The sequence below is a fragment of the Vulpes lagopus genome, chromosome X (genome assembly GCF_018345385.1).
Source record: "Vulpes lagopus strain Blue_001 chromosome X, ASM1834538v1, whole genome shotgun sequence".
NCBI classification, from domain to species: domain Eukaryota; kingdom Metazoa; phylum Chordata; class Mammalia; order Carnivora; family Canidae; genus Vulpes; species Vulpes lagopus.
This window is the reverse complement of record NC_054848.1, coordinates 85,655,715-85,682,341: the sequence shown is the minus strand read 5'-3', so window position 1 is coordinate 85,682,341 and position 26,627 is coordinate 85,655,715. Positions and strand designations below refer to the sequence as shown.

Sequence of the window (26,627 nt, the reverse complement as noted above, 5' to 3'; positions counted from 1 at the left end):
AGGTGTCCTGGGGCGGGGGGAGGGGGCAGTGACACCGGAAGGGAGGTGAGCAGGCTTCCAGTGCCGCCGCCCAGCGCCGCTGGAGAGAGCTTAACCCGAGCACGCCTTCCGTGTTTTACAGGCCAGCGCAGGACGTCTCGTTGCCGCTGTCGGCCCGGAGCTCACGGCCTCACAGTCCTACTTCTTCCCTCACGTCTGGGGGCTCCTTATCCTTGCTCCAGTCTCCGCCAGCCACGAGATTGTCTCCTGCCCAACACCCCTTGGCCCCCAACCAAGGAGACCACTCAGCTCACCTGCCTAGGCCCCAGCAGCATTTCCTTCCGACCCCGGCTCACCAGAGTGATCATTATCGGCTCCCTCAGCCTGGCCTGAGTCAGCCCCCTCCGCAACAGCACCACCACCACCATCACCAGCAGCAGCCGGGAGAAGCCTATTCAGCTATGCCTCGGGCTCAGCAGTCCTCCGCCTCCTATCAGCCAATGCCAGCCGACCCGTTCGCTATCGTTTCCAGAGCCCAGCAGATGGTGGAGATCCTGTCCGATGAGAACCGGAACCTGCGGCAGGAATTGGAAGGATGCTACGAGAAGGTGGCGAGACTGCAGAAGGTGAGGCCTCCGTTTCGGGATATCGGGGTCTTCTTTCAGTCTCATGTGTTTCGTATCGACACAAGGCTCCACTCGTTGGTGTCTTCACGACTTCCGCACGGGTCTTCTGGATTCCCGTGTCCGAAGGTTACGGGTGGATCCCAACTTTGGAAAAAGCCTTCTGCCTGTCTTTCTAGGAAGAGTCACATTTTACATTTATGGGGTGAGAAAAGAACTTATTTGTACAGTTTTCCCAGACACCATAGCCCTGATGAAAACCTAATTGATGGTTTTTGAATTCCAGGAGGCTGAGAAACTTCTTCATAAGGTCAAGAACACTTGACGATGCCTGTATAGGGGAAGGTCCTGCCAGCCTAAAGGCCTTTCGTCTTGATTATATTTTCCCAAATAACTGAATTTGGGACTTAAATGTAAAGCCATAATTCCTACAAAAATCTCCCCACTGACATTAGATCCTGCCCTGCCTTGTTCTGGAAAGGGCTTAGAACACTTTTCCAAGTGGGAGTTCTCATAGTGACTCTTTTTCAGCACCTCTTCCTTTGCCTCCTTTTTGCTTTGGTTTTTCTCTGCAGCTCACATTCAACATCTGCTGTCTTTCTCTGGTGTGTGTGGGGGGCATGAGGGGCTTACCACCACAGCTGGGTGACAGGTGACAGCCCTAGGCTGAGGAAGTAGAAAAAGGAGTGTGCATCCCATAGAGTTCACATTCTTTCCTGGGCCCCTCCTGTCTCCTCCAGCTGGAACTTTAGCTCTTGAGTGCCCTAAGCTAGGAACCTTAGCTCTTGGCTGTCGGTAAATAGGGTTATACCTTTGGCAGCCTCTTGGCAGCTTTTGTCATTGTGGAGCTCATGTGGTTTGATCTCCCGACAATGTGAACTGTTCCGGGGAGGTGAGGGTGAAGGTGTGGGAGGGAGGGGACTTTGCCCGGTTTTGTTCAGCAACTTTGTCCTTAGAAGACACCCAGGAGTGGAAATTTCAGGGGCCCGAATGAAACTGAGAATTCGTAAACACCAGATCTGGGTCTTGCAGGAGAGGAGGGCTTACTGTCAACTGAGAGTTTTTATGTAACTGCACCCCCCCCCATACAGTGTTCCAAAATCTGGATGGCGTTTTGTTGGGGTTCAGGGATAACTGTTGCTCCCTGGCTTTGTCCCCAGTTTTACATTTTCTGCCTCCTCTCATTGAACTATACCCACCCCTCCCATCACATCGGTGCAACAAATTAATCATACTCACATGCTGAAGGCGGACTGGCCCGGTTTGGCTGATTGGGTTTCACTGTTGACACCCCTCCCCAAACTCTCTATTCAGGGTGGCCCCAGCCCCACCTTTGATGTAGTAATCGGGAAGGTGAATGACAGGGAAGAGGCGCAGAGTAGGATTTGTGGTGTTTGCTGTTGCTTGTTTCTCCAGGGAAGGGTAGGATGCCTCGACCAAGTATAATTGGCACAGCTTGAGGGCTGGGGGGAGTGAAGGCTGACCCAGTGCTGCAGTGGGTTAGAGGCCTAAGTGGGGTGGAAGAGGACAAAGAAAGTGGAAGGAGAATGGTGGTATCAGCTGATTCTAGAAAAAAAAATACAGAGGCCGGAGGCTCCTGAGCAGAATAATGAGACAGAAACCCACCACCACCTCCCTCTTCCTTGCCCCCACCATCCCGGACCAAACCAGTGGATCTGCCCTTTTGTGACTTCTTTTCCTGGGAGGTCCTGTCGATGGATGCAAAACTTGCCCTTTTAGAGGGTACAGTATCTACAAGGTGGGGGTGGGTGGGAGGGGAGTAGAGAAAGATCTCGGTACCAGATCTGGAAATAGTACTCTGAACAGCGTGAGTCAAGGGCCTGCCTTCCAGGTGCGGCATTCTGTGGGGAACTGAGAAGCCTTGCCCTCTACAGGCTGCCTAGTGCAGACTAATACCAACCCTGCTCTTTCAAATGGTAATGTTTATTTTCTGTACCCAGCACTTCAATTTCATGCAAAAGCTTTATCAGGCCCAGGCCTTGCAGATCTTGTCTCTAAATGCCATTCACCACCAGTTTTCACCTTCTGTGCTGCTATCTTGGTGCCATCTGCAAGGAGAAAAACACTCTGGGAGTCTGCTCTTTTCTGTGGTGTAAGCCTCATTTGTTTGCAGGCAGCCCTGCCTCGGGCATAATTTTGGAGCTGGGCAGGTGGAATCTGAGTTGTTTGGTAACCCCACCTTTTCCCCAGTCTCCCACTGGGGGCCTGATATTTCTCCCCATAAAATACCCTGAGCTTTGTTAAGGATAGTGGGAAACTGAGAAGGAATGCAGAATGGTTGCAGGAGTCAAATCTAATTTGCAAATTGTTTAATAGGCCACGGGGTTTATTTATCTTCTTATACAAATTATATGCAAATATCTCTGTGGCTATTTCATGTGCAGTGAAGCCGTACTGGTTACAGAAAGACTGGAGTCTAATTTCTTATTTTCTTCCTGATTCGGGCTGATTTGGGGCAAGACCCTTTCTTTTTGATGTTTTGTGTGTATGGTTTTCCACCCCCCCCCCCATTTTACAAGATTTGCAGTGGTGTCATAACACACAACTCTGAGCATGAATTTCTGTTCAAAAATCTGTACTGGTTTCCCACTGACTACGGGATAAAGTCCAAATACCTGGCATTGAAGCCCTTTTATGATCTGACTCCAGTCTATCTTTACAGCCAGCTCTCACCAACTTCTCCCTGTGTACCCCACAGTTTCCAGCCAAATGAGACTGCTGGTCATCCTGGGAATGCATTTGCTCACTCAGAATAGAATACCCTTCCCCTCACCTCTGCTCATTGAAATCTGACCTAGGTTTTAGGATCTGACTCGAAATGCCACCTTCTGCCTGAAATTGGTCTCCTCTCCCCTCATCCCAACCAGAAATAACCTTTTCCTCCCTGGCACCTTCGTAGCACCCACTTCTGCTGTTCTGAGTAAGGCATACTTCTCTGTGTTCTTTTACTTCATTAGATTGAAAGCTCCTTGAAGGGAAATGATCGTGTCCTCATTCATATTTACAGACCCCATGGGTATTTTAAAGAGTTAAAGAGTAAATATTTGGCCATTGGCAAAGGTTTGTTAGAGTGAACTGAATTACTGCATAAGGCTCAGGTTTGGAGTTTTTAGGGTTCGCCTTGGCCACTAACTTGATTTCAGAAAGATGACTTTCACTTTTCTTTTTGCTAAAGTGGAAAGAGGTGTTCTTGTGAAGGCTGATAGCAGGGCCAATAGAAATAAACATGGGAAAGCGCTATGGACACTTTGGAATAATGTTATCTACATACTATATACATTATTAATAGTATTTTGAAAATTAAGAAAATTCTTATGCAGAAATGAAAATCGTTTATAACTGTACTTAGGAAATTTATTCTCTCCTACTACCTTCTCTGAAGACAGAAACTGTATTTATTTTTAACCTGAGGGAGTCTGATGACTCTGTGAGTTAGTTGCTCAGCTGAAGGTTGACTTTAGAAATCCTTCTTGAGAGGTGCCTGTATGGCTCAGTCAGTTAAGCGTCTGATTCTTGGTTTTAGCTCAGGTCGTGATCTCAGGGTTCTGTGATTGAGCCTTGCGTTGGGCTCCACACTCAGCAGAGAGTCTGCTTGAGATTCTTTCTCCTTCTCCCTCCCTCTGCACCTCCCCCACCCAGTACTCAAGTGTGTGCACACACACTCTCTCAAATAAATAAATAAATCTCTTTAAAAAAGAAAGAAAGAAAGAAAGAAGAAAGAAAGAAAGAAAGAAAGAAATCCTCCTGGGAAACTTTTCTCATATGACTATGTTATGCTGGCCTCCTAGCCATCTGTAAAGCCCTGGGAAAAGCCGTCATTAAGGATTTGTATATATGTTTTCAGACCATCTTTCCCATTAAGCTCCTACCATCCCCACTATCTTTCCTTTTTTTTTTTCAGGTGGAGACAGAAATCCAGCGTGTCTCAGAGGCATATGAGAACCTTGTAAAGTCATCCTCCAAAAGAGAGGCCCTGGAGAAAGCCATGAGAAACAAGCTTGAGGGTGAAATTCGAAGGATGCATGACTTCAACAGAGATCTGAGAGGTGGGGTTCTCACTTCTGAAGCATTGGCCAAGATGGTGAAGGGAAGGGCTGAGGGATGATACATTGAGACTGTCAGTACTTGTCCAGCCCACTAGTATGGCCAGTAAATTGCAGAGCATAGACTAGGCTAGGTTTGGGGGACTGCAACTGAACTTGGTCCCAAGCTTGCTTAATTGAAGTGAGGTGAGCTGATGTGTTAATCAGACAGTAACTGCCCCACCCAACCCTGGGACTCCTGGACCCACCTGGCCTGCCCCCACAATCCATACTGCCTCTCTTCCCTTACAGATTTTGCAGAGGAGGCCTGTCTTTGGCTGTGCAAGCTTGAAATAGCAATGTCCTCCATTGTTTCTGGGACTCCTTCCTTTTATTTTTACCTTAACATGATAATACTGAAGATGGTGACAAATGACCACTTCAACACCTTTAAAACTGATGACTTTGGAGATATTTTTTATGTCTCTAGATTTAGACTGTCTAATTGATAAAATGAGACAACTGAACTTGGTACTGCTCATGGTCCCCTCCTAGCTTTGATGTTCCATGATTTTAAAGACCTCATAATAACTTTGATGCTCTTTCACCTGGTGAATGAAAGATGTCACATATTCAGGGATAGATTCCTTCATTGGAATTTAAAATTCTGCACTTAGGTTTTTGTCAGGGTGTGGTGAAAAAAGTATTAAGCACTCAACTCCTCCTTTCCAAACATAGTTTATTTTTGTTTGCAGCTCCATATTTTAAGTGTATGTCTGTGTCACCTATGCCTTAGTAACAAGAAGAAGCAGGCTCATTCTGCCTAAGATCAGTACTTAGATGGTAAACACCACGTGCTTGGGAGTTTGTATATGAGGCCCTGTTGATTGTCTCTGAATTCCACAGAGCGTCTAGAGACTGCCAACAAGCAGCTTGCAGAGAAGGAATATGAGGGATCAGAAGATACTAGAAAAACCATCTCTCAGCTCTTTGCAAAAAGTAAGTCTGACAGCTCTAGCAGCAGGTACTAATGTGTGGTTGGGAGTCAGATATGTAAAAAGGTTACACAGTTCTGCTTAATCCTTCTAGAATAGCCAGGGCAGAGCAAATGCCATCTAGAGATTCTTTTTCCTGTTCAAGCATAAAGTTGGGATTCTTGTTTTTTTGTTTTTGTTTTTTCTTTCTAGGCCAAGAAGGCTGCTTGCTGTATTTAGTCACATCAATGTGGCTTCTTCTGTATTAAACCAGAGAAGCCCTTTGATATCACTGCTTTTGTCACAGCTAGCTGAAAAGGACCTTAGTGCACATGGGGTCTCTTAATGTTGGAGGGATTTATTGTTGAAGGCTCCATGTGCTGGCTCTGGTAGAGATGGAATTAACATGGAGGATTGATGATTAGCCTTTAGAATACTGAATCTGCACCTGTGCCTCCCTTAGTTAAACACCCTGTATTATATCATGTCATTGCATACTGGCACAGTGCAAGGGGAGCTAGAGGAGGACCTCGGCTATGGCCTGAGCTACTGCCTCTGGCCATGGACTTGAGGATGTGGGGAGGGCAGAACTATGTCTTCCTCATAATAGCATTTCCTTTGTCTGGAAATACTCCGAGGACCATGACAATGAACTAATCCTCCTCTTTATCGGTCCCTAATAGACTCCACCCAGCTAGACAATGCCTCATTCTTTTCAATTGCCACAATAAAACCAGCAATAAAAACTCTGCAGTGGATTGAGCCCATAGGGGGAAACAGATGAACTACCCTCAACTTCTGCAAATGCCCGTAATTGGTGTTCCCTACCCCCAGTCTCCGTCACCATGGCTCCCAGCTGGAGTAGTGCACAGTAGGGACTTGTCAGGCCCCATCTTTGCAGGACCTCCACATGACCCTTTCAAGTCACTCCACGCAGCTTCCAGTCCTCTTTTACAAGTTTATTTGATCTTTACTTACAATATCCCCCTCCCTTCCTGGGGTTGCTCTGTTGTGTGCTGACTTCAGAAGTGGGGCTTTTTTTTTTTCTTCCTCATTTCCCTGAGCTTCCTGTTTCTTTGTCAGTATGTCTTAGAGGGAAGAATGTAGTTTTTCTGGTGTCATCAGTACCTAGTATAAATTGTTGTGAAGTTGCTATAGTGGTGTCACTCATGGTTACCCTGGAAGCTAGTTCCCTGATGGAGAAGGTAATGGCCTCCCAGGACAAAAAAGAACAAAAGAGAAAACGTATGGATTCTGGCCTTTGGATCTGCTGGTTCATACCCTTCCTCCTTGTGTGGCAATGGTATCTCAGGTGTCCTGGGAGCTCTGCTGGTGGTTTATAAAATGTGGGAACCTAGTAGATAAAAACTGTATTTGCAGCAGGGGAAAATACTGCCACATGGTTCTAGAAGGGAAAACTAGACTCCACTTATAGCAAGCAAGGAAGAGGGCATGGCTTGTGGCCTCAGTTATTTTTGCCTTTGGACATCAACAGGGGGCTGCGTGGTTGGAACTGTGGCGAGAGGCAAGAAAGCCGTCTTGAAAAGCCTCCCCTGGGGAATGTGCTCCACTTCCCTTGAAAGGCCAAACCGACTCAACCCAAGGAGAAGGCAGTCTGGTTAGAAAGAGTTTAGAACAGCCTGGCCTTAAGTTTGGGCTCCACTGTGTACTTACTAATTGTGAGACCTCATACCAGTTCCTCAAAGCCTCTGGGTCTCTGCTTTGTCATATACAAAATGGGGAAGAGAGAGTAACACTTTCCTTGCAGGGTTTTCTGAGGAGTAAGTTACTTGATGTGCAATAAGTATTCAACAAATGCTCATTTCTTTCCGAGGTACAGCTGAATAGATATATAAAGTCAGAGTGGGAAGGAAGCTGAGACTGCCCTATTAGTTTCTCTTATAAACTTAAGTATCGTGGTCTCCAGAGGAAGGGCACACTACCTCCAAATGAGAATCCAAATTGCTCCTTTGAGTCTCTGGTATGAGGTCTGTCCTAGTTAAAAGAGGAGGGACCTAGAAATTCAGAGGGGATGAACTACATGTGTCATGGGCTTCTGTACCTACAACACAATCCTGGATTTATTTCAGTTGGAAATTAATGTTAGTAAAGAGTAGGGTTTGGAGTTTTATATATTCTGTGAAATACCATTTTCATTTTTTAAAAAGATTTTATTTATTTATTCATTATTCATAGAGACAGAGAGAGAGAGAGAGAGAGAGGCAGAGACACAGGCAGAGGGGGAAGCAGGCTCCATGCAGAGAGCCTGACGGGACTCCATCGAGGGTCTCCAGGATACGCCCTGGGCTGCAGGCGGTGCTAAACCACTGCGCCACCGGGGCTGGCCCCCATTTTCATTTTGATTTAATATATTATCATGAGATAATGGGAAAATTTGAGGGGCTTAGTTGCTCCTACCACTTGAAGAAATAAAATTGAAGAGACAAGCCTACCTGTTCCTCTGGTGTGTGTGTTTGTGTATTCTTTGCATAACACCTTTCATAACACTTTGCATCTACTTTCACATTGCTTCTGCACAACCATTGTTAAGTGACTTTTCTGAATTTACACAGCAAGTTAGCAGTAAAGCCAGCGAGAGAGTGCAGATCTTGGGTCTGCTGGTTCTTTTAGCTGTGTGTTAGAGAATGGTTTAGTAATGGGTATGATTATCAGTGTGCTCGGGTAAGTTTTTGAGCCAGCTCTGGAATGGCAGTAATGATAATTCATGTCTTGATAGATAAGGAAAGCCAGAAGGAGAAGGAGAAGCTGGAAGCTGAGCTAGCTACTGCCCGTTCTACCAATGAGGACCAACGGCGACACATTGAAATTCGAGACCAGGCCCTGAGCAATGCCCAGGCCAAGGTGGTCAAGCTGGAAGAAGAGGTATGTGTAGTTTTCTTAGGTAGCATATGAGCCTGAGGTGGGAAAGAACTGGGGAATCAAGGGCACTGGGGTCTCTCCATTTTGGTGTACTGGCAGCTACACAGTCCCCCAACAGGAAGGTACCATCTGCTTTTTTTTTTTTTTAAAGATTGATTGATTGATTGAAGAGAGAGTGCATGAGAGAAAACACAAGCTGGGGGAGGGGCAGAGGGGAGAGAGAGACTCCCAAGCAGGCTCCCCACTGAGAGTGCAGCCTGACTCCAGGCTCTGGGGTTCAATCTCACAACCCAAGCCAACACAAGCCAGACACTTAACTGACTGAGCTTCCCAGGCACCCTACCATCTGCTACTCCTAGTTAGAGCTGTGCTGATGTGAGTGGACTTTGATTTCTTTTCTCCTCTCTGCAAGTTCCTTCCTTTGGCTCCAGAATAGAAAATCACCAAGGTCAAGGAGCAATTTCCATTTGCTCCTTCACATAATAAGCTAACCACCCCCTCCTAGTTCTTACTATGGACCTAGCTCTGCCTTAAGCCTATGACAAATATATACTTTTTAATTCCTCCTCTTTTAGGGCTTTAAAGCTTTATCTTAGGAGAACTATAAAATGATTCCAGATATTTTAAAGTACTCCAAGGATCTTAAATCAAAATAGTCCTGGTCTCCCCATACTCGGTGGGAAGTTGGTCTCCTTACATCAAAATAAATAAATAATCTTAATGGCTATGCCCCTTGTCCTAGGATTTATTTTGCAGATTGGTTTTGAAGTAGAAGCAATCTTGAAGGGGTCTGGAACGGGTTGGGACCCAGGGACAATTTACAGTTTATGGCAGGCCAGGAGCTGTGCCCTGGGTCTTCCTGGCTAGATTGTGCAATGTAGGTACATGGTGAGGTGAAACTGTCGGTTATTTGTGTGCAAGGATGGAGTTTTTCTTTGACAAATACAGGGGCTCCCAAACCACAAAGCATATGATAAATATGTATCTGATTAGTCTTAATGTATATGTTATTAGATTGCAACACTGAACTGTGTTCATGTGAAATAGAGGGAATGTGCTGCTGGTCTGTCATTAATTATTCTTGGATGTCCGTTGTCATTGTATTGAAGTACTACTAACTCTTCGATGTTTTGTACTTCAGGGAATGGGTGTGTTCCAGCAAAAATTGATGCCAAAGTGTAACTTGGTGAAGAAAATTTCACATCTCACTCACTATTCTAAAATTTGAATTGTTTTAAGAGGAAAAAATCACCTCCATTGTGACAAATTGGAAGCTTTATAAACTTGAGACCAAAAAAAGTGTTTAGTGACCCTCAGCATTTTGCCTCTTGTATTTGAGCTGTTTTTCCACCTTTCATTGATTGCCTGCTGCTTCTCTCTCAGTAGAGGAATGGTTCTAGTTCCTAGAGTCTGACTTATAGATATCCTTTGCTTTGGGGGTGGAGATTAAAATGCTTATTGGAGGGGTGCCTGAGTGGCTTAGTTGGTTAAGCGTCCAGCTCCTGATTTCCACTCAGATCATGATCCTGAAGGGTTGTGAGATCAAGCCCCGCATGGGGTTTGTGCTCAGCAGGGAGTCATCTTGAGATTCTCTCTCTCTGCCCCTCCTCCTGCTTGTTCACACTCTCACTCTCAAATAAATAAAACTTAAAAAAAAATGCTTGTTGGAGCTGGGTTGTGGGTTCATACATTTCCAGTAGGTAAGGTCAGCTAACCAATGATGTCTTTGACCTGAATTGCTTAATCATTAAACTGCAGGTTGTATAAAATCAGGCTAATGTCTTGCTTCATCAGCTGTCTACATCAGAAATTCTGCAAAGTTGCTTTATTGAACATAAGGAATACTTGTATATATCTGGTATCCAGACCTAGGAGCACACCCTTTAACCTTTTGCTACACCTCATATATTCTTTTTCTTCCTTTCTTTTTGAGGAAACCACAGAGTAAATTACAGAACAAGGATAAGACTGTATTCTTTTGGAGAAGGGAACACTGAGAGACTGGCTGAGAAGTAGCTTGCTGGTGGTCACATGGCAAGTTTTGGGTAGAGCCAGTAATAAAACTGGAATCTCATGACTCTTCATTCCCTAGACCTTGCTGCTTGTCTCCCTGGCTGAATCATCCTTTGGTTCCATTCCCAAAGAGAAAATGTGGGCACTTGTTCAGATCTAGTAACCTCTGCATCTTTTCATTAAAAAAAAAATGTGTCGCCCATTGGGTCCCCCTTTCTCAACAAGACTATGAGAAGCTTGTCCAGACTGATTTGAGATTAGGGTATATACACAGCCCTGCTGCCCCTCCAGGAAGAGTACCCTTCTAGTAGGAGATAAATGGGGACAAAGACCCTGCAACTATATTGGTTTGCTGTGTCTTAGGGCTCAGTGGCAACTGGTTGTTAATCATGAAAATAATATACAATATACATCTAAGAAGAGGATGTTAATTTGTAATTCCCACTGGGCAGCCCTCACTGAAAGAGTTGCCTGGTATATATTTCTGGCTTCAGACTTCTGAGGCTTTTCTGGACATTCGTTCCAGAGATTTTTAGTTGCTTTCCAGGGCCCTGCCCCCAAAACCCATAGATCTACAATTTAAGAAAGAAGTTCTAAAAATTGGACGAGGATTAAATCATGACATCTAGTAGCTATATCTCTCAAATAAAATCCTCAATTATTGCTAATTTTTTAGCTCTCATCCAGCTTGTACTTTTGCGCAGAGTCTAGTTGTTGGGAAATTCTGAATTGTTGCTAAAGGAGGTGGAACATTTGATGGACAGAGCAGGCTGGGAGCCTTCTACCCAATGGAATTGCAAAGGCAGAGGCCATGTAATGTCTTCCAGACTCTCAAGCTTGGTTACCTCTAGCACATGTAGGAGCTTGAAACATGTCTCAGGAAAAAATCCACTGATTTTTATTTTCTTTCCTGTTTTAGCAGCCTGTCAGAACTGGGTTTGCTCCTGGGTGGTGGTTGTCTTATCTCCTTTTTGATATTCAAAGGAAAATATCCCTTTTTCTTACTCTCAAATACATAAATTAATCATTGGATTTTTGCTCTTCCACTGTGACTCAAGCCCCATTAGGGCTTGTTCTATCTGGGGTACAATTTTAATGTATGGGAACATTACGGAAGGTAGCTCTGGAGCTAGTCTAGTAAGGAGTCTTCATTGTTCACAAAATTAGTGAATATCTCTAAATCAAGAAGGGTATTCATGAATAGAAAATGTATCCATCTATATGTTGGAGATAACTTACGTAAAGTCATTTTTGAAGGCAGACGGATATGTCAGACCTTTGCCTATGTCTCATATAAACAGAGAATTTAGTTATGGCTTACACATGGCACCATGAGTTTTCCTAAGGAAAACCTCTGTAGTCTACTTAGCAAATGAGAATGAAGGAAACTTTCCCAAATTAAGTCGTTGGTCTAGGGATCTTTTCTTAGCCAACTAAGTGCAAGGTCAGGTCAATACACATACCGAATTATTATGTTGTACACCTGAAGCTAATACAATGTTATATGTCAAATATATCTCAATAAAAAAAAGATGGTCAGGGAAAAATTATGACTAGTTTTAGTGGTCCAAGAACCCTTGCATACATTTATGTCTTTCTCTGTACAAAGTCCTCATTTAGATGCTCTTCCTGAAATTCATTTCATTTTTCTAATCCCATTAAGTCTCTTGCTCGTGATACTCTTCACTGTACTCTAAGCTCTATACAGAAATATGCCTCAGGCTTACAGAGAACCTTCTCCTGCAATCACAACTGCTTCCTCTTCCAAACTCAGCAGAGATTCTCTGATGGACCCTGTTCTGTTGACATCAGAGGAGGTATCTCGCTGGGAAGGTGCTAGCACTTTTACTAAAGGAGAGACCTGGTTTTTTGGTGATTCATTGTGATCCAGGTCTTGCCACAAATCTGCAGCCTATGCAGCAAACCCCAGCCAAGGTAAATGGTGCCTTTTCCATCCTTGCCCTTATCCTTTGGGATATGTATGAAGGTTGTACTGAAGTGGAGGCTCAGTAAACTCCAAGTCTAAAGAACTATGAGTCCCACGGCAACCATGGTGTTCTCGCACACAAAGGGACCTCCCCCAACTTCTCCCCCCTCAACTACCACTAATTTGATCTCACTGGAGAGTTTTGACAGATTCCTGGCATATCCCACTCACAAGGCTCAAGGCAGCCCAGGCTTCTGGCTGACTACTGTCTTATGATGATCCAGAGCTGAACCACTGCTTGGGTAATTGTTTCAGGAATGGTGGGGAAAAGGCCTTGGCAAGATCAAAGATGGAAGATGCTGTGGGTGGGCTGCTTACTAAGCGGAGTGCACTAGAAGGGACAGAGGGAATGTGGGAGGGCTGGAAACAACAACAGCAACAACAACAACAACAACAACAACAACAAACCAAACCAGTGAGCCTTGTTCTTCAGCTTTAGGCTAGAATGACAGCCACGGAGATTCAAGGAAAAGGGGCCCAAGTGTTAAATTTTTCTGAACTGCAGTGACTCAGGATGATTTAGACATCGCAGTGATAACTCTTGATGGCTGTGCATGTTCTGGTGTCCTTTTGCCACTCCACTCAATTCTTCACAACAAAATTCATATTGTTTCCCTTCCATTTCCACCACTCTTTCATGGCTGATCTATCTTTCTTATTTCTTTTTTTTTTTTTTATTTATGATAGTCACAGAGAGAGAGAGAGAGAGAGAGAGAGAGAGAGAGAGAGAGAGGCAGAGACACAGGCAGAGGGAGAAGCAGGCTCCATGCACCGGGAGCCCGACGTGGGATTCGATCCCGGGTCTCCAGGATCGTGCCCTGGGCCAAAGGCAGGCGCCAAACCGCTGCGCCACCCAGGGATCCCTCTTTCTTATTTCTAATTCCCTTGCCATTTAATTGATTTGTCATTTGGGTTTTGGAGATGGACAGTTTTATGCTGTCACACTTATCCACACAGTACCATAACTAGTCCCCTTTCTCAGTGTTAGAGGAAGATGTGCTAGGCAGAGACACTTATGTCTCATCCAAAATAATCTTCAAACAATAGCATATTGTGTGAACTCACACAATAGTTATGATGGATTATAAATGTGGTTGAAAGATCTGAGGGTGCTAATTATGTGTGCATTTAGAGCATTGATAAGAATTCAGATGATGTACATTTTGTACCCAGGAATCTTCCAGGGTGTTCTGCTGATGGATTATTGGCTTATTTGAAGGGTACTTCATCCAAGGATGACATTTCCCATATTTATGGCAGCATTTTTTTAGAGAGAGAGTGTGGAGAAGAGGAGAGGGAGAGAGAGAGAATCTTAAGCATGCTTCACACCCTGCATGGAGCCTGAAGAAGGGCTGTATCTTATGACCCTGATATCATGACCTGAGCTGAAATCAGGAGTCCGAGGCGCAACTGACTGAGCTGCCCAGGTACCCCCGGCAGTATATATATTTTTTTGAAGTAGGTGCTGCTCCACCCAATATGGTAAGAAATTATGTCCCCACTCCAAATAGAGATGGAGTGACCTCTCAGAACTTGTGTTTCTCAGTTTTTCCTATGATTTTAACTTTTTACATTTCCAAATTGGAAGCCTTGTGTAATTTCTTTAGTCTTCTCAACAGAATGAACTCGGTTCTCTTGGTAGCAATTTTCTAGAGGTGCTTTCTACTCTTCACTTCTTTTAATATCCACCAGTAGACCACAGCCTCTTGGCAATAGATGGAGACAGCTCACTAATACCAGGGTAGTGTTACTAAATTGCTTCAGAGGGAACTCTTACTTAGAGCCAGGGGTTCCTCATTAAGGCTAATTCAAGATCACACAGAAATCACGGAAGGGCCATGGGGCAACATATAAACTAGTTGTATGAAGGAGAGGGGCAGAGAAGATATACTTTCACTGTGACATCTGTGACACGGTGAGTGGGGTTGTGGCAATGGAAGGGAAGATGAAAATCAAACATAATGAAAGTTGTCCTCTATGGCACCAGACTTAGCTCTGCATAACTACTTTTAATGTCTTATAGCTAATGAGTTGTATGCATGTGATGATGTTCATCCAGCCAGTAATAATAGCCTACCCCCTCTACCTATCCATCTGTATATATATTTTCATTATTTTTTAAGACTTTACCTTTTTTAATAGCAGTTTTAGGTTCCCAGGAAAACAGAAGGGAAGGTACAGAGATTTTCCATCTACTCCCTGCTCCCACACCTGCATAGCCTCCACCATTATCAACACCATCCACCAGAGAGGTAAAATCTGTTACAATTGATGAACCTGTGTTCACACATCAGTGATCCAAAGTCCATAGTTTATATTAGGGTTAACTCTTGGTGTTGTACCTTCTGTGGGTTTGGATAAATGTATAGTGACTATATCTACCATTATGGTATCATACAGAGTATTTTCACTCCCTAAGAATTCTGTATTCTGCTTATTCATCTCTACCACCTATGTATTTTTTTAAACTTTTTTGAAAACATTTCCAAATATATTATTGTATCTTCCACCACGAGCCTTGCAAGTTTTGTCTTCTTTTGACAGATTAGGAAATTAAAGTGCAGACAGTGATAAATCTAGGACAAAACCCAGATCTCTTAATTCTAAAATATCCTACACTATGCTTTGTCCATCAGCATATAAATGGAAATGGTCAATGATTAAATTACTTCCTTGCAAATGGCTGAGATAAATGGGTACTCTGGAGCCCTAGAAGTAATTTTGTATATAGCCATCATTTAAAAAATAAATTTGAAAGACATCCACAGTTGTTGGAGTGAAGGGATGCCATCATGTGGTATTCATTTGCAGGGATCAGATTTTCCTGAGTCAGAAGGGGGTTAAGAGATCTGCCAAATGCTTGGGAATGGGTTCAAATTATTGCAGAAGTGCAATGGAAAAATATGATTGATTGAGCTCGAGGGTATTTGCCCTATTCTTCATTGGATTGCCTTTCTGCTGTTCTTCCCACTTTATGATTCCCTTTTAAAAATTTATCTCTGAATCAGAATAACTTGAAACCCTTGACTTGCCAAAGTAAATACACTGATGAATGTGTTTATTGTTCATATATTTGTAGTGTTATAGCTAAGCTATGCACATTTTTATTCTTCTATTTGAGAGCTAAATAATATTAACTGGTCACCAAGAGGGTAGTGAACAATGAAGTATAACTAGAATCTCAGAGAGATGCAAAGGAATAGAAGGTCCCTGCCCTTATGGGGTTTTTGGGGTACTGCTCTCCAGTGGGGCAGGGACTTTGTGTTGCTTCCCATTGCATCACTACTGCTCTCAGATGTAGAATAGGGCCTGACATGTGAAAAGTATTCAGGAAATATCTATTGAGAGAATGAATGAATCCACACATGAATAAAATCTTATACAGTGACTACTAATAGAGTACACATTATGAGAGGCTTTTGAGAAAAGCAGCAATCAGGGTCCAGTAAGATTAGTCAAGGAAAAACTCCTATAGAGTTTAGTGATATGGTGAGGAGGGATGAAAAACTGATCAGACTAAAAACCAAAAAAAGAAAGAAAGAAATGATTCGATTAATACAGAGGTTGATCATTTGCAAGATAGGCCTGGTTGAATTTTAAGGCAGTAGGAGGCTGGAACGTTTTGATAAAAGCATTTTTAAGAGCCATATCTAGACTGGACAGGGGAGTGTGCTAGCCAATTGGGGGAAATGAAAAGTATCAAGTAGCATGAGATATGGATGGGAGAGAAGAACTCTGGCCTAAAGAAATGAGATAGAGGGGCACCTGGGTGGTTCAGTGGTTGAGTGTCTGCCTTTGGCTCAGGTTGTGATCCTGGGGTCCTGAGATCAAGTCCTGCGTTGGGCTGCCTGAAGGGAGTCTGCTTCTCCCTCTGCCTATGTCTCTGCCTCTTTGTGTGTCTCTCATGAATAAATAAATAAAATCTTAAAGAGAAAAGAAGTGAGAGAGAAGGTATGAAGGTGCCTAGGATATAGTAGGTACCTAATCAATACTACTTGAATGGATATGCTAGCAGTAGATTGCTCTGTTCTTAAATAAAACAGTCCCATAACATACTACTTGAGGAAGTCTGTTATAGCAACTGTATATAGGATGGACTGTGTGTCTGTGTGTACATGTGCTTATATGCAGATGGGAGAGGGCAACTGAAAGTATGGAGATCTGTTAAGTTGTTCTAATAACTTAGTTGTGAAATTAGAATTTAAAACTATGTAGGCTAAAGGAGCACCCAGGTGGTGCAGTTGGTTGAGCGTCCAGCTCTCTGTTTTGGCATGGGTCATGGTCTCAGGGTTGTAGGATAAAGCCCCATGTTGGGCTCCACACTCAGCACAGAGCCTGCTTGAGATTTTCTCTCCCTTTTCCCCTGCCCCTCCTGCTTGTGTTCTCTCCCTCAAGTAAATAAATAAATCTTTAAAGAAAAGAACTATGTAGGCCATGAAAATATATGGAAACAAGAATATGAGATATGTTAGAATTAATACATAGTAATAGAGATCGGGTATGGTGGACAGAGGAAAGAAGAAAAACAATAATTTCAAGATTTTGAGACTGGAAAAATAGAGTAAGTGATGATAATGACTGAACTATCAAAAGGATAGCCTTTTTAGGAAATATAAAAGCAGTCTGGGACACATTAAGTGTCAAAGTGAGAAATCTTGCACTTGGCTAGAGGTCTGTGACTAGAGAGTATGATAAAATTAACATGTGAATATAAGCAGTTGTTGAAAGTGGGGATAAATGAGATCTCCAGTAGTGCGTAAATGCAGATCAAGGATTCTCCACCTCAAGGCTATTGGCATTTGGGGCCAGATAATTCTTCACTGGTAGTCGTAGAGGAGGCTATCTTATGAACTGTGGGATGTTTAGCAGTATACCTGATTTCTACCCACAAAAAGCCAGTAGAAGCCTACCCCTAGCTATGACAGCCAGAAATGTCTCCACACGTTACTGTGTGATCCCTGGGGGAGACATAGCTCCCAGTTAAGAACCATCAGTATAGAAGCAAAAGAATAAACTATCATAGATTAAACCTTTGTGGTATAACAAGAGGCAGAGATGGGGTTGGAAGGGAAGGTGAGTCTAAAATATCAAGACAGAAAATAAGATTGATTTAAGGAACCACAATAGGAGAACATAGAATCAAAGAAAGCAAAGGAAAGGGAGCTTTGACAAGTTTTTGAAAATTGGTGTTTGGTAAGAAAACTTGAATGGATAGAATGATTTCCCCTATTCACTGAATATCCAGAGGGAATTTGGTTTAAATGATGGATTTACTTGGCTTCTTCTAGAGGCCTGTGGGTACTCATCTTTAGACCTGAGCCACTACCTTGACTTCGGAAATGTTTCAAGTAAACTTTTCACTTTCTTGAATACTGAAGACATAGAAAAACTATAGGATCATCTAGGATTCTATGGAGAGTACACACATTATATGTTCTGTCTTTTTCATGTACATTCATACAAACTAAGGCAGAACTTCTGTTTTGTTTTTACCTCCAAGAATGTGCTCATACAGAATTCTAGGATTTCATTTTGCCTCCTTTCTTAATTATTGGTCAGTGTTGAAGGTGAAAGGGGAAGAGCAGATCCATGAAATATTTGTGAATTGGAAGACTATCAGAGCCCATCTGAGACCATCTATGTAGCCTAGTGTGGGTTTCTTTTTTAATTTTTTAAAACTTACTGGTCAGTGTTCTCTCCTAAGACTAAGAATGCCATATCCAAGGGCAATGAGCCATGGGGTCCTCAGGAACCTTAAATTATTTAACCATGCTGAAGAGTCAAGTATGAAAAGATAATAGAATAGGGTAAGATGGGAGGCCCAATCTCTAGGAATCCTAGACAGACAGCATGCAATATATATTCCTACATATTTTCAAAAATGTTGTAATCTTTGTTTGGATCTTAAGTTTTATGTGGAACCCTAAAATATAAAACACATACAAGAGAAGGTATCTGATACAACTTACCTTCCATAGTGGCCTCTGAATCACTCCACAGAACAGTTTGAAAATCACTCCATTGTCTTTCACTTTATTTACAAAGGACCAGAGAGTAAATAGTTTCAGTTTTGTAGACCACACAGTTTCTTTTGCAAGTGCACCTGCTCAACTCTGCCTTTCTAGCCAGAAGGCAATGATAGTCAGTATGTAAAGAAATGGGGATGGATGGATTTGGCCTGCTGCTGACCATTTTGCTTTGCTGACTCCTATAACCCTCCTCATTTTTTTTACAAACAAGGACCCTGAAGCCAAAAGTAGGGAAGCAAATTACCATCAATAGTGGAGCTAGAACTAGAATTCAAGTCTCCTGATTGCCACTATGTTCTTTTACCTTTCATTTTGCTGTCAAATAGAAATAGCTGATTCTTGTGTGTGCGTGCATGTGTGTGTGTATGTGGTGGGGAATGAGCTCTGCCTAAGGCTCTTTCAATGGTAATTTTGACTGTAAATATTTATTTCTCACAAAGTGGAGGTGCCCCCAAGTCAGGTAATTTGGAGAAAATATGGTGTCCTTGCAGCTACCTAGTCCTTGCTTCTAATTGTATTGCCAGTGAATGGCCTTGTCCCATAAAGATATCTGAAGCTCTGTCATATGAAGTGTTTGAGGCTTAGTTTTTTTTTCTTTTTGTTTGGCGGCGGGGGGTGTGTGGCAGAAGGTGAGAGAGTCTTAATCAGTCTCCATTCCCAGTGCAGAACCTGGTATGGGCCTCGATCTCATAACCCTGAGATCATGACCTGAGCTGAAATCAATGCTTAACTGACTGAGCCACCCAAGCACCTTGAGGCTTAATTTTTGTATATCTTCCTGGGGGAAAATGGCTAGATTTTTAATGTCTTTTTTTTTAATCTTTAAGTGTAGTTGACCTACAATATTAGTTGTAGGTGTACAGCATTGTGATTCAACAAGTATGTACATGATAAAATGCTTACCATGATAAGTGTATTACCATATTATTGGCTACATTCTTTATGCTGTGCTTTTCATCCCCATGACTTACATATTTTATAACTGGAAGTTTGTACCTCTTAATCCCCCTCACCCATTTTGCCCATCCCCCCCACTGCTCTCCTATTTGGCAACCACCAGTATGTTCTCTATATTTATTAATCTGTTTCTCTCTTTATTGTTATTTGTCTCTTTGGTATGTCTTAATTAGACACTGATATGATAATGAGAGTCACTGAAATGAAAACCATATCTAGGCTTTCTGGCATGAATGTTCAAAGTTGAAAGGATTAGAGCATGTGTGATTTGGCATTAACTTTCTCTTCAAAAAAAGAACAATTTTAAGTACTTTTTGTACTGGGCAGTCTACTAAGCACTTCATGTGTTCTCTCATTTGATCCTTTTAGAGGTATATCACATCATCATCATCTCCATGTTGATGAATAAATAAATGGAAGCTCAGAGAGATTAAGGATCTTATCTAAGGTTGTAAACCTAGTGTGTGGGAGAGCCAGGATTTGAACACAGACAGTCTGAGGCCAAAGCTTATAACCAGAATCATTTACTATGTGGCCTCTTTCTTTACCTAAGAAGGAACCACTGACATTTCTGATGACCTTGAAAGATGAAGTTGGGAACCCAGAATGTCCTAATTACCAGTTTAACATTTGAGGAGCTTATCACAGGAGACAATATACAGAGGAGAGGCAGAAAACAAAAGGAGCTTTATCATGATGAAGGTAAAAATGAAGCAAATAACCATTGTAGAGGAGTTAATGAGCCATACAGACCTACCTTTGTTTTTTTCTAAATATGGGTGAGGTCTAGGGGCACCTGGATGGTTCAGTCACTTGAGCATCCGATTCTTGATTTTGACTCAGGTCATGATCTCAGGGTCGTGAGATGGAGTTCTGCATTGGGCTCTGCGATGGGTGTGGAGCTTGCTCAAGATTCTCCCTCCCCTTCCCTTTGCACCTCTGCCTCCCTCTCTAAAATAAATAAATAAATAAATAAATAAATAAATAAATAAATAAAAGACCTAGGAAACATAGAGCACGTAACTTAGAATATAGCTGACTTGTTGATTTCATCTATAGGGTCTTGCATTGGTAGAATCCTAGAATTGTCCTTTTCTGTCATAATTTGTCCAGGGATTAAGTATTTACTAGGTGACTGTGGGTATTTATGGGTGAGCTATACCTGTTTTTCTTATAAAAAAGGTAGCAGGAGAATAATGCCAGCAGCAATAGTCTCGGTACCTTATATATATAACCATCCCAGTGGCAAAATATAATTGGATTTTTTTGGCCTGCTTTGTGGATGTTGTCTGACCTGCATGCCTGTCTTCAGCCATTTTCCCTTCCAGAAGGTTGGCTGAGTAACTCCTACTGCTGGAGATGCTTTTGCTAAGATATTAATGTTTCCTTTTTCCAGAAAAGCAGGGCATGGAAATAACCACCTGGCCTTGGACTGCTTATTTTTCAGTTCTCTGAGCTTACACCAGAGTACTTTACCATCAAGGCAAGAACTGCATGCTCACTTTAATTGCCTTTAAGTATAACTGCTATAAGCCTAAGTAATTATAGTTAACATCCTGTGCATTAGCATTGTACTGCTCCCTTGGGATTTTCAGAGTGATTCACAAATAAATGCATTCAACTTTAAATAGCTCATGAGGATTATAGAACCCAGAAGGTGAAGATAGAGAATATTCCTTGCTCTCCAATTATTCAAAGCTTAGCAAATAGGAAAGCAGAGACATGCGTGGCCTAACAGTCTTCATTGCCGTACTCAGTGTTGTTACAAATGGTGACCCATCCCAGGAAGGAGAAGTGTAAGCTTACTGAGAGAAAGAGAATGATGAGTATTGTTTTGTTTTATTTCCTAGGGAAATGTCTAGTTGATAAAAAACATGTAGACTTCCAACTCACCTCAGCTGGTTTATTATTTTTTTTTTAATTTTTTATTTATTTATGATAGTCACAGAGAGAGAGAGAGAGAGGCAGAGACACAGGCAGAGGGAGAAGCAGGCTCCATGCACCGGGAGCCCGACGTGGGATTCGATCCCGGGTCTCCAGGATCGCGCCCTGGGCCAAAGGCAGGCGCCAAACCGCTGCGCCACCCAGGGATCCCCTCAGCTGGTTTATAAGGCTACATTGAAGTAGGTCCCAGAATTAAAGGAAATGTCAAAAAATTATAGGAAATTTTTTTTAAAAGTTTTCTTAGTCACCTAGGCAAAGCATACCACAGATCTAGTAGGAAAATATGAGACAGGTTTTCTGCAACCTAGATAAAGTTAAGCAATTCTGATTTGGGGAGAAGGCAATTATAAGACAAGGATAGTTCAGCACATGCTCTTGCTGTCTGACTGGCCATTCTAGACAGCAATGATTTGAACTCATTACCGTTAAGAAGTTGCCTGGTTTCCTCGATGGGGGGAGTCTGGCTAGTCCTGCTGTCTTGGCCCAGCTAAATGGGGGTGGGCAATACTGGAAGGGTAGGTAAGTTCTAACATTGCAACTATCTGCCTAGGTAGTTCAAAGGGCTTGGGAATTTGTTGACAAGTTAGAGTTGAGCTGAATCCTTCAATTTCCTTTTGACAAGGTTATTGATAATATTTTGATTTAGATCTTAATAGTGAAAGTATCCCTAACCTCAGCTTCCATGAAAATTATAATGACAGATATGACTAGCTCAGAGGGATTTCTGCTTTAGAAAGAGTACATAGGTTGATTTTTTAAAAAATGTTTTATTTATTTATTCATGAGAGACACAGAGAGAGAGAGGCAGAGACATGGGCAGAGGGAGGAGCAGGCTCTCTGCAGGAGCCTGATGTGGGACTTGATCCCAGATCCTGCGATCATGCCCTGAGTCAAAGGCAGATGCTCAACCACTGAGCCACTCAGGTGTCCCCATAGGTTGATTTTATTATCAAGAGAGGCACCCCACAAATAATGATGAAAAACATAACCTCCTCGGGGTGCCTGGGTGGCTCAGTGGTTGAGCATCTGCCTTTGGCTCAGGTCGTGATTCTAGGGTCCTGGAATCGAGTGCCACATCAGGCTCCCCACAAGGAGCCTGCTTCTCCCTCTGCCTGTCTCTGCCTCTCTCTCTTTGTGTGTCTCTCATGAATAAAAAAAATAATAAAAAGTATAACCTCATTGACTAACAAGCTGAGAAGGCTGCACTAACTCCTCTCTTCCTAAGTGTTGAGGAGGTATATGCCTTCTGTAAAGAGCCCTGGGATCCTCCTCATCCCACCATTCCCATGGAGCCAGGATTTAGCTTATGAATTACAAGGGTACAAAGAACTTAATTTCGTTGTCCTAACCTGCTTCCACCTTTGCTTTTAGTTATGGTTCATAGGCTTGGAAAGAGGAAGAATCATGTTTGATTCATTTAGTCTTAGATTCAATTCATTAGTTCGAGTCTTTAGATATCTTTAAAGGTCCCAGAATAAGGGTGAGAAATTATGGTCCAATGTTATCAACTCAGGCTCATGACTGAGGCAGAAACTGCAAGTGACCTGTGTTCTTTTAATAAATATCTAGTGGGGCAGTGCTAGTCAATGAGGAGATTAAAGACCCTTAAAAACCATTGTGTGGTAGCTTCAATTTTGGGAAACAGAAATTGTCCAAAAGGACAGTGATGACTGTAATGGATAATTACAAGGACCACAGACTTCAAAAAGACAATTCTGACTTCTTTGGATCTTCAGCACCCATTCTTTGTCACTTGGAGAGAAGACACTTATATAAGGGGGAAGGGGGAGTGGTTTCCTTTCCACACCAAATTAAGGTTTTCTCCCTGGAGGGCCCCCCTTTTATCTTTTAGAATTTCTCTATTGTAATGACCAAAATAAGACATCACTGCCCCTGGACTATTCCAGTTTAGAGTGAAGAAGAGCAGAGGTGAGGACCTTGCCATAAGGATTATTATTTTAATAATTTTAAAAGCTTGCCATCTAAGACAGACTCTACTGTTGGAAATAGGTCTGGGGAAAACAAGGGCGGGGGAAGAAGAAAAAATGAAAGAGAGCTCCTAAGTCCTCTTCCTCGTCACATTCTCTGTATAAGTACAAGGCAGCATTCTACTCATCATGAAGGACCTTCTTACCATTCATTCTTTTTTTATTTTTTTTTATTTTTGTTTTGTTTTGGAGCAGGACTGAAAGAGATCTAAACACAAAGCTGGATTTGGGGGATGCATGATTGATCCTGTTCTCTTTTGTTCCATCTTGCAACCCTCCCAACCTGGAATTCCAGCTGAAAAAGAAGCAGGTGTATGTGGATAAGGTGGAGAAGATGCAGCAAGCCCTCGTACAGCTCCAGGCGGCATGCGAAAAACGTGAGCAGTTGGAGCATCGTCTTAGGACGCGGCTGGAGAGGGAACTGGAATCCCTGAGAATACAGCAGGTATGGAGACCTGAAAGAAAATGAGATCATTCCTGGTTGGTTATTTTTCATTTAGTGTCTGACATGGTGACAAAAACCACACTTGTGCTCATCTTTAGGTTTTTTTGTTTTTTTTTTGGCCCCTACTTGATCTTATTTCCAGACTGCTTTCCAATTATAAAGATGAAGTTGGCTTCCTTTGCTTCCTATCCTGGAAAAATCCTTAATGCCTATTATCTTTGCACCTTTTATTTTCAGATGAACCATAAGCCCTGTAAGAAGTAAGATGCTGTGCAAATAGACTCCTAGACAGTTTAGAATTGGATATGGCCTTTAGAGTCATCTGGCCATAGCCCTCCTCATTTTTAGATGAAAGAAAATCAAGACTCAGAAAAGGTTGCATGATTCACTTAAGGCCACACAACAAGTTAGGGGCAAAGTAGGGCCCCAGTCCTAGGTGTTTAATGTCCATTTCTGTTGTGTACCATGCTGGCAGGCAAGAATAGTGATTACTTCTTTCCTGACCAAGGGAGTCTCATATTGAAGCCCAAGATAGAAAGTCCCATTGCCTTAAGAGGAAATTTGGATGCCCCTTGCTTCTGAATCAGAATCCAAACTGAAGTGGCTTGGGCAGTAATCCTCTCCAAGATTGAGGGCTCTTCGAATGGGACTCAACCACCACGGTTCTCTCACTAACCTGAGGGGTCTCTGTATCTCCCCAACCAGCGCCAGGGCAACTCTCAGCCCACCAATGTTTCCGAATACAATGCCACAGCATTGATGGAGCTCCTTCGGGAGAAGGAGGAGAGGATCCTGGCCCTGGAAGCCGATATGACTAAATGGGAACAGAAGTATTTGGAGGAGAATGTGATGAGACATTTTGCTCTAGATGCTGCTGCAACCGTTGCTGCTCAGAGGTAAGTAGCTGGCTGCCAGAGTCACTGCTTGAAGGGTCTGGGTGGGTGGGGGCAGAACACAAAGGTGACTGATAAAATGGATTTTTCCATTTCTCTTGTTATTTTCTGTAATGTTCTTTCCCTCCCCCTACCCCCAGTCTCTGCTTAAATGTGTTTTCTTTCATCTAGTGAAACAGATTGTGAGGGCAGAAGGTCAGGAATTTGAAAATTGACCTTAACTTATGAACTCACTAGAGTTATAGCTTGGCTCTCCTTGGGAACCAGAACAATTGCAGGTGGGATCAAGTGAACGTTTGCACACCTCCTTCATCAGAGCCACAGCTTCTTGCAGTTTTCTTTGTTTAGCCCCAGGACTGGAGTGGAGGCCTCTTCAGAGAAATCCCACTCAGAAATGAAATGTCACTCAGGAGTGGCTGCCGCCATTTGGTAGCTCTGACTCACCCAAGCTATGCCAAGGGCTATACTCAACATGGCTCCATCCTGCCCTTTGAGCAGGTCTATATTTGAAGGCCACACTCTCTGTGTTCATGAGTGCATGACATGGAGATGGTCATATTCCATTTGGTAAGGGAGAGAAAGTGGCTGGAGGATTTTGTTTTATTTTATTTATTTATTTTGCCTCTGAGATTTCCCCCTTTCATGTGAAAACATTAAATCTTGATCTTGGGAGGAAACAGTGTTCTTACCCCGTTTATCTGTCTCATGGCTGTTTGTAATCATGAACTGGATAAGAGAGAAAGAAACAGCAACAAAAACTAAATTTGAATCATGAGGTGGCCTGTTTGTTGGAGAGATGGACAAGAGCCTTCGGCTACAGTTGGGTATCTGAGGGGCTGCCAGAGCACACTACACCCATAGAGTCTCTACCCAGAAAGTTATTAAAAACCCCAGTGCTGTTTTTAACGTTCTCCTAAACATGGTGAGCTGGAGAAATGTGGAAACACTTGCTAGAGTCTAGGCTGGGATGTACATCCTGTGCGGAGGGGGTGGAGGACACATTTATCTGTGATTCCTTCTCCTGCCAAATCAGAGGGAGGGCAGCGCTGGAGAGCTGGGCTGGTGGTTTGCAAACCTACTCTTAGTTCTCCAGGAAGACATCTCTACCACACTCTTCCCGTCTCCAGGTATCCTCTAAAAACTTTAAAGGGATGGGAATCACCTCTGCCCTAATTTTAAGGTCCTCATGAGCTTAAGCTTACCTGTCTTTGTTTTCTGCAAACAGTGTGCTTGGTACATGCCAGGGCAGTAACAGAGGGCACAGAAGCCCAGTTGTGCTCAAAGATGCTCGGGAAGTTTGGAGGCAGATTAGAAGCACAGTTAAGTGGAATTCTAGCTGCTACCTTCCAAATAAACTCCTGTACCCTGTGCTTATCCAAAGGTTACTCGGCAACCCTAACACTGAAAATGAGATACAGGACAATTTCTGCCATCTTTGCACAGAAGCTGAGACAGATACCGCTTATAAAGGTGTGCAACATGAAAAAATGTTGAGTGGCCAGGGTTTTTGGTGCTGGGAGATTCACTGCTAAAACTGACTCCAACATAGACTTCAGATTAGGAAAGGCAGTGAAGCTAAGAGGTTGTCCCTGGGATCCTTGTATAAAGAAATGAACCCTCCCCCTTCCTTCTTCCCTGGAAAGTTTTGAGTATTGGAGGAAACCCCCTGTCAAACAGATTTCTTTCTAGAATCTGTTGCCTTCCATAAGGTAGATTTAATTTAAATCAAATTTGTTGAAATCAGTCCATAGAAAGTTTTCATGGAATCACTGTTTTCAGTAAAATGTGTGTGTTTATTATTTCATATGATAAAAAGCAGCCAGTATACACCTAGTAGAAATACCTGATGTTAGTTCCTCAGACAAACATCCT

General features: G+C 42.8%; 1 protein-coding gene across 5 annotated transcripts in view; it reads left to right on the top strand.

Annotated features, from left to right (window-relative positions):
* AMOT (angiomotin) overlaps nt 1-26,627 on the top strand; it is a 71,894-nt gene that overhangs the window by 24,792 nt on the left and 20,475 nt on the right. For all 5 annotated transcript variants that reach the window (XM_041741065.1, XM_041741063.1, XM_041741064.1 and 2 more), the window contains 6 exons: nt 122-605; nt 4,525-4,669; nt 5,552-5,644; nt 8,357-8,502; nt 23,713-23,862; nt 24,568-24,758. In XM_041741065.1, coding sequence (XP_041596999.1) covers nt 122-605; nt 4,525-4,669; nt 5,552-5,644; nt 8,357-8,502; nt 23,713-23,862; nt 24,568-24,758 — 1,209 coding nt within the window. The remainder of the gene's footprint in view (nt 1-121; nt 606-4,524; nt 4,670-5,551; nt 5,645-8,356; nt 8,503-23,712; nt 23,863-24,567; nt 24,759-26,627) is intronic.